Here is a 9377-nt window from a genome sequence, read left to right as displayed (position 1 = left end):
CGTTATTCTTAGTCACCAAGACGATAAATGTACAACATTTTTGGTGCCGAAAATCCGGGAAGCAGAAAGCTATGGGTGATGAAGATAACGAAGAGCGACCGGCCGGTGTGGAACAACTTGAAAGGTCCAAAAGAAAGCGTCGGACAATACGGAGTTCCACAACGAGACTGCTGAACCAGATCGACGTTGAATTATTAAAGGAAGAAAAGGATATCGATCGTGTGCGGGACATGTTAGCCGTGTTGTCAGCAAAGGAGGACAGTTTACGCGAGCTGGACAGCATAGTGGAGGAACACACTGCGCTGGAGGACGTGGAGGCGGAGATTGAACTCGCAGAGGAATACAGAGACCGCGTCATCGAGATGAAAGCGCGAGCTCACCGAGTGATCCGAGAACATGATACTGTGAGTAACCCAAGGCCTGCTCTGTCAAGTGATAGTAGCGCAAATAAACCGACTGTGAGACTGCCCAAGCTACAAATTGAGAAGTTCAGCGGAGATGTTAGTGAATTGCAGGAATTTTGGAGCCAGTATGAGACTGCTATTTATAGCAACAATGCACTTTGTAAAAAGGAAAAGTTTACCTACCTGAAAACTTACCTTACTGGAACGGCTGCAAAAGCAGTAGCAGGACTCACATTGACAGACAGTAACTATGATGCTGCAGTTGATATTCTAAAAAGCAGATTTGGAAGGAAAGATCTCATTGTAAATGCTCACATGTCAAAGCTTCTGAATCTCTCTCCTGTTAAGAAATCATCTGATGTCAGGGCATTAAGGCAGTTATATGATGACTGTGAAATTCAAGTCAGAAGCCTGGAGTCGTTGGGAGTGGTATCAGACACCTATGGTGGTATGTTGTGCCCAATATTGCTCCGAATGATGCCAGACGACATGGCTCTTGAATACAGCCGTCACAGAGGGGATGATGATGATGAGTGGAATGTGCCTAATGTGTTGAAGTTCCTGCAGAAAGAGGTTCAGAGCCGAGAGAGAACTTTACAAATGATGAAATCATACAACCAGAGAGAAAATCAGTCTGCTAACAAAACGTGCAGCAAATCATATTCAGCCAGTGATGTGAAATTAAAGAAACCAAGCATGACATCTGCAGCTGCACTACACATTGCTGACCAGAAAATGCAAAACTGCCTGTTCTGTGATAGCGCTGAACACAAATCTGAAAAATGTCCAGACCACTCAGTGTCGGCACGCAAGGAAAAACTGAAGAAGCTTGGCAGGTGCTTTATGTGTCTGGGGTCCAAACACATCGCCAGGTTTTGCAGGTCAAAGGGAACGTCATGTGCCACATGTGGAGGCAGGCATCATACAGCCATTTGTGAGAAAAATGAGGCATCTCCACCTGCTGCGGCTGCCAACATTGACACTGTTATTTCCTCAGTAATTCCCCAAGCAGAGAAAGGCAAACCTGACATTGAGAACACTGTGCTGCTACAGACCGCCAAGGCATGGGTTATAGGACCCACAAGCAGGAAGATGGTCCGCTGCTTGCTAGATGGAGGCAGTCAGGGGAGTTTTGTGCATGAGAATGTGGTGAAGGAGCTGCAGCTACCTGTTACTAGACAAGGGACACTTACTCTTCACACATTTGGCTCCTCTGCTCCAACAACGGTGAGTCGCAACATAGTGAAGCTCAGCTTGAAGAATGTTTGGGATAATCAGCAGGGAATTGAAATAGAGGCAGTTGTCACCCCCAAAGTGTGCACAGCGCTGATGAAAGTGCCTGGTGAACATATACAAAGGGAAATGGAAAGCAGAGGTCTTCAACTAGCAGACTGTGCTGGAGATGATAAAACTGAGCTTTCTGTGCTAATTGGCTCTGATTACTACTGGCAGATAGTATCAGGAAGAGTAGAAAGACTGACAAAGAGCCTAGTGGCACTGGAGAGCACTTTCGGATGGGCAGTGCAAGGCCCAGTAGCAGTGTCCAGCATGACAGAGACAACCTGCATGCATATTCAACTTAGCGAGGATGCACAGATTGATAAACAGCTGCATGCATTCTGGGAGCTTGAGTCCCTGGGCATCACAAGTGAGAAGTCTGAGAGCCCAGAGGATGTAGAAGCGTTGCAGCGGTTCGAGGAAACCTCCATCTTCAAGGATGGGCGTTACGAAGTGGAGTTGCCATGGCGACATCATCATCCTCCACTCCAAGACAATTACCGCATCGCAAAAAAGAGACTTGAGAGTTTAAAAAGGAAACTAAGCAAAGATGTCACACTCTACAGCAGATACAATGAAGTTGTGGAGGACTACTTAAAACAAGGAATGGCTGAGGATGTGCCAAGGGAGCATGCATCACCACAAGGCAGTCAGACATATTACTTACCTCATCACGCTGTATTGAGAGAGGATAAGACGACAACGAAACTGCGGGTTGTATTTGATGCATCATCCCACGAAGATAGAAGTCCCTCACTAAATAACTGTCTCTTAACAGGTCCCAATCTGAATCCAGATCTGATGAGTATTTTGATCAAATTTAGACTGCATGAAATCGCATACATGGCAGATATCAAGAAAGCATTTCTTCAGATTTCACTCTCAGAAAGAGATCGGGACGCTGTGAGATTTCTGTGGTTCATAGGACCACCAAAAGAGGAGAAGGACATGACGCTGCGCATACTCAGAATGACGAGAGTGGTGTTTGGAGCTTCATCAAGCCCATTCTTACTCGCAGCCACCATTAGGAAGCATTTGAGACAGTATGAGCTAGAACACCCACAAGTTGTAGAAGTCCTCCGCTCCTCACTCTATGTTGATGATTTTATTTCAAGTGCAAGTGAGGTGATAGAGGCACATACAGTGACAACAACAGCCAGGAACATTATGTCTGCTGCAGGCATGGAGCTATGTAAATGGATGACGAACTCTCCTGAGCTCAAAGAAAAATGGCAGAAGAGCTCGATGGATTGTGCTGTGCAGCCAGAACCACACGGGTCTGTGCTGAAGGTGCTGGGTTTAGTGTGGAGACCGGGCACTGATGATTTTGTTTTCGACCTCAGGGGGCTGCTTGATATTCTAAAAGACAGAGAAAACACAAAACGAAGTGTTTTGCAGTCTTCTGCACGCATTTTTGACCCTCTAGGATTCCTGACTCCCTTCACCATCAGGATTAAGTGCTTGTTCCAAGAGATGTGGGAGAGAGGGCTCAAGTGGGACGAGGAACTGCCACCTGATCTGACGAAAAAATGGCAACGGTGGTGTTCAGAGCTCCCTCAGCTGCATCAGGTCTCAATCCCACGATGGTACCAAACACACATGCCACATCAGGACGGTCAAGAGTTAAGGCTACATGTGTTCTGTGACTCGAGTGAAAGGGCTTATAGTGCAGTTGCTTATCTTCAAGGAGAAACAAAGGAAGGAGAGGTCACCATAAGCCTGGTTGCATCCAAGTCCAGAGTGGCTCCACTCAAAAGGATGACACTGCCACGCTTGGAGCTAATGGGTGCTGTAATAGCAGCCAGGCTGGGGAACACCCTCATGAAAGCACTGCAACTAGACAAGACACAACTCAGACTATGGACAGACTCAATGATAGTGCTGCATTGGATTTGTGGTTCTGCTCATAAGTGGAAACAGTTTGTAGCAAATAGAGTCACAGAAATCCAGTCTCTAACTGACCCGCAGTCATGGTCTCATTGCAAAGGGAATATGAATCCAGCTGACCTCCCCACCAGAGGCCTAACTGTGCAGGACCTGAAGCAGAGCACAATGTGGTGGAATGGTCCTTGTGGTCTGATGTCACCTGATCAGTCAGAGAACACTCGGGAAGATGTTCAGGAAGATGAGGTAAGGTCTGAACTCAGATCCAAATACCAGACTGCCATACAGCTTGTCACCAAAGACCCAGACCTTTTAAGCCCTGTTTTATGTCTGGAGGAATACAGCAAACTAAAAACAGTGCTCCGAGTGACAGCCTGGGTAAAGAGGTTTATCACCAACACCCGCTCAAGCACAAAATTCAGTGGTGAACTGACGGCAGAAGAGCTGAATGAAGCAGGAAAACACTGGATAAAAGTGATTCAGAACCAGAGTTTCAGCTCTGAAATTGATCTGCTGAAAGCAGGGAAATGTCCCAACACTGACTCCAGAATCCGAGAGCTAAAACCATTTCTGGATGAAGATGAGCTGCTCAGTGTGGGAGGAAGGCTCCAGTATTCTGATCTCTCTTACAGAGAAAAGCACCCTTGGATTTTGCCCAACAACCACCGATACGCAGAAATGTTGGTGCAGTATGAACATGAGAAGATAATGCATGCGGGTGTACGAGACACTTTAGTGCAGACAAGAGAGAAGTATTGGATTTTGAGGGCACGACAGGTAGTGAAGAAGGTTGTGTCCAGATGTGTACTCTGCAAGAAATTCAAGGCAAAGGCTGGACAGCAGACTACAGCACCACTGCCAAGAGACAGAATAACAGAGTCACCGCCATTTGAGACAACTGGGGTGGACTTCGCAGGGCCACTCTATGTGAAGACACAGAGCGTTATGACAAAAGCGTACATAGCACTTTTCACTTGTGCTGTGACCAGAGCAGTCCACTTAGAGTTGGTCTCAGATATGTCTACAGAGAACTTCCTGCTAGCGTTGAAAAGATTCATCTCGAGAAGAGGATTATGTAAGGTGATCTATTCCGATAATGCCAAGACGTTCAAGAGAGCTGATCAAGATTTGAAGGAGCTCTGGAAAGGAATTAAAGACCCACAGCTGCGGGAGTTCTTCTCAGAGAAGGGCATAACCTGGCGGTTCATCGTTGAAAGAGCAGCCTGGTGGGGCGGATTCTGGGAGCGGCTGGTAAGATCAGTCAAAATTATTCTCAGAAAAGTGCTTGGCAGAGCTAAACTTAACTTTGAAGAAATGTGCACCATTCTGACTGAAGCTGAAGCCATAATTAACTCGAGGCCGCTCACTTATGTGCACAATGATGTGGATGAGCCAGAGCCACTAACACCTGCTCACTTCTTGGTGGGTCAGAGACTGACCTGCTTGCCTCCTAAGCCATGTCCAGCTGAGGCTAACCATCCAACAGCGAGCAAGGAGGAGATGAACAGGAGGTGGCGCTACAGACAAAGACTTATGACCAACATCTGGAACCGATGGCGGAGAGAGTATTTGCTGGATTTGAAGTCGGCCCATCGCTGTGACACCCCACAGCCTTCTCTGCTGAAGGTCGGAGATGTTGCACTCATCGGAGAAGACAACACTCCCAGGCAGAGCTGGAGGCTAGGAAGAATTGAGGAACTGTTTCCGGGTCGTGATGGCCTAGTGAGGTCATGTGCAGTTCGCACAAGTTCAGGGACTGTTCTGCGGAGACCCATCCAGCTTTTGTATCCTTTGGAAATTATATAAACTGTAGTTTATGGGGGGGAGGATGTTGAGAATTTATTTGTTGGAAGATCATTTAAAAGAATAGTTAAGTTAAGATGAATAAGTTAACATTAATAAACAGCATTAAGATTAATAGTTCATGTGTGAGATTCATATGTGGTTAAAAACAATCTATGTGTCATTATGATTGGTGAATTGTATTGAAACGGACTTCATTTCCCAAGATGCAGTGTGCCATGGTGAAAGGTCACGTGACTGTTTTGTTGATGTTCAGGAGCTAGAGCAAGGAGCCATCTTGTGAATGATTTGCTGAGCAAGCACACGCTGTATTCACTCTTGTTTTGTTTGTTTTTGTTCCATTAAACGTCGAAAACGAAGCAACGTCTCCCTTCGTTATTCTTAGTCACCAAGACGATAAATGTACAACAGTTTATATCAGGATCAGATCATAATGAGTTATATATCGATGACATCATGATGATATTGTGTTCATATCAGAGATCAGATCATTATGAGTTATATATCGATGACATCATGATGATATTGTGTTTATATCAGAGATCAGATCATTATGAGTTATATATCGATGACATCATGATGATATTGTGTTTATATCAGGATCAGATCATAATGAGTTATATATCGATGACATCATGATGATATTGTGTTTATATCAGAGATCAGATCATTATGAGTTATATATCGATGACATCATGATGATATTGTGTTTATATCAGAGATTAGATCATAATGAGTTATATATCGATGACATCATGATGATATTGTGTTTATATCAGAGATCAGATCATTATGAGTTATATATCGATGACATCATGATGATATTGTGTTTATATCAGAGATCAGATCATAATGAGTTATATATCGATGACATCATGATGATATTGTGTTTATATCAGGATCAGATCATAATGAGTTATATATCGATGACATCATGATGATATTGTGTTTATATCAGAGATCAGTTCATAATGAGTTATATATCGATGACATCATGATGATATTGTGTTTATATAAGGATCAGATCATAATGAGTTATATATCGATGACATCATGATGATATTGTGTTTATATCAGGATCAGATCATAATGAGTTATATATCGATGACATCATGATGATATTGTGTTTATATCAGGATCAGATCATTATGAGTTATATATCGATGACATCAGGATGATATTGTGTTTATATCAGAGATAAGATCATTATGAGTTATATATCGATGACATCATGATGATATTGTGTTTATATCAGGATCAGATCATTATGAGTTATATATCGATGACATCATGATGATATTGTGTTTATATCAGGATCAGATCATAATGAGTTATATATCGATGACATCGTGATGATATTGTGTTTATATCAGGATCAGATCATAATGAGTTATATATCGATGACATCATGATGATATTGTGATTATATCAGAGATCAGATCATAATGAGTTATATATCGATGACATCATGATGATGTTGTGTTTATATCAGAGATCAGATCATAATGAGTTATATATCGATGACATCATGATGATATTGTGTTTATATCAGAGATAAGATCATAATGAGTTATATATCGATGACATCATGATGATATTGTGTTTATATCAGGATCAGATCATAATGAGTTATATATCGATGACATCATGATGATATTGTGTTTATATCAGAGATCAGATCATAATGAGTTATATATCGATGACATCATGATGATATTGTGTTTATATCAGAGATCAGATCATAATGAGTTATATATCGATGACATCATGATGATATTGTGTTTATATCAGGATCAGATCATAATGAGTTATATATCGATGACATCATGATGATATTGTGTTTATATCAGGATCAGATCATAATGAGTTATATATCGATGACATCATGATGATATTGTGTTTATATCAGAGATCAGATCATTATGAGTTATATATCGATGACATCATGATGATATTGTGTTTATATCAGGATCAGATCATTATGAGTTATATATCGATGACATCATGATGATATTGTGTTTATATCAGGATCAGATCATTATGAGTTATATATCGATGACATCATGATGATATTGTGTTTATATCAGGATCAGATCATAATGAGTTATATATCGATGACATCATGATGATATTGTGTTCATATCAGAGATCAGATCATTATGAGTTATATATCGATGACATCATGATGATATTGTGTTTATATCAGGATCAGATCATTATGAGTTATATATCGATGACATCAGGATGATATTGTGTTTATATCAGGATCAGATCATTATGAGTTATATATCGATGACATCAGGATGATATTGTGTTTATATCAGGATCAGATCATAATGAGTTATATATCGATGACATCGTGATGATATTGTGTTTATATCAGGATCAGATCATAATGAGTTATATATCGATGACATCATGATGATATTGTGATTATATCAGAGATCAGATCATAATGAGTTATATATCGATGACATCATGATGATGTTGTGTTTATATCAGAGATCAGATCATAATGAGTTATATATCGATGACATCATGATGATATTGTGTTTATATCAGAGATAAGATCATAATGAGTTATATATCGATGACATCATGATGATATTGTGTTTATATCAGGATCAGATCATAATGAGTTATATATCGATGACATCATGATGATATTGTGTTTATATCAGAGATCAGATCATAATGAGTTATATATCGATGACATCATGATGATATTGTGTTTATATCAGAGATCAGATCATAATGAGTTATATATCGATGACATCATGATGATATTGTGTTTATATCAGGATCAGATCATAATGAGTTATATATCGATGACATCATGATGATATTGTGTTTATATCAGGATCAGATCATAATGAGTTATATATCGATGACATCATGATGATATTGTGTTTATATCAGAGATCAGATCATTATGAGTTATATATCGATGACATCATGATGATATTGTGTTTATATCAGGATCAGATCATTATGAGTTATATATCGATGACATCATGATGATATTGTGTTTATATCAGGATCAGATCATTATGAGTTATATATCGATGACATCATGATGATATTGTGTTTATATCAGGATCAGATCATAATGAGTTATATATCGATGACATCATGATGATATTGTGTTCATATCAGAGATCAGATCATTATGAGTTATATATCGATGACATCATGATGATATTGTGTTTATATCAGGATCAGATCATTATGAGTTATATATCGATGACATCAGGATGATATTGTGTTTATATCAGGATCAGATCATTATGAGTTATATATCGATGACATCATGATGATATTGTGTTTATATCAGAGATCAGATCATAATGAGTTATATATCGATGACATCATGATGATATTGTGTTTATATCAGAGATCAGATCATATTGAGTTATATATCGATGACATCATGATGATATTGTGTTTATATCAGGATCAGATCATAATGAGTTATATATCGATGACATCATGATGATATTGTGTTTATATCAGAGATCAGATCATCATGAGTTATATATCGATGACATCATGATGATATTGTGTTTATATCAGAGATCAGATCATAATGAGTTATATATCGATGACATCATGATGATATTGTGTTTATATCAGAGATCAGATCATAATGAGTTATATATCGATGACATCATGATGATATTGTGTTTATATCAGAGATCAGATCATTATGAGTTATATATCGATGACATCATGATGATATTGTGTTTATATCAGAGATCAGATCATAATGAGTTATATATCGATGACATCATGATGATATTGTGTTTATATCAGGATCAGATCATAATGAGTTATATATCGATGACATCATGATGATATTGTGTTTATATCAGGATCAGATCATAATGAGTTATATATCGATGACATCATGATGATATTGTGTTTATATCAGGATCAGATCATAATGAGTTATATATCGATGACATCATGATGATATTGTGTTTATATCAGAGATCAGATCATAATGAG

The 9377-nt window shown here is 39.6% G+C and overlaps 1 protein-coding gene across 1 annotated transcript; it reads left to right on the top strand.

Moving 5' to 3' along the window:
* Positions 1-518: 518 nt before the first annotated feature.
* LOC137090088 (uncharacterized) lies at positions 519-5679 on the top strand. Its single transcript, XM_067453806.1, has one exon. It carries the CDS (start codon positions 720-722, stop codon positions 5370-5372), a length of 4653 nt encoding a protein of 1550 aa, XP_067309907.1. The 5' UTR covers positions 519-719; the 3' UTR covers positions 5373-5679.
* Positions 5680-9377: the final 3698 nt, after the last annotated feature.

This window comes from Pseudorasbora parva, chromosome 2 (assembly GCF_024679245.1).
Source record: "Pseudorasbora parva isolate DD20220531a chromosome 2, ASM2467924v1, whole genome shotgun sequence".
NCBI classification, from domain to species: domain Eukaryota; kingdom Metazoa; phylum Chordata; class Actinopteri; order Cypriniformes; family Gobionidae; genus Pseudorasbora; species Pseudorasbora parva.
The sequence above is the reverse complement of the archived record's forward strand: the minus strand, read 5'-3'. Positions and strand labels throughout refer to the sequence as shown.

Excerpts from the sequence above, each read along its gene's own strand:
- LOC137090088 (XM_067453806.1), top strand. The coding sequence starts at position 720 with ATGTCAAAGCTTCTGAATCTCTCTCCTGTTAAGAAATCATCTGATGTC.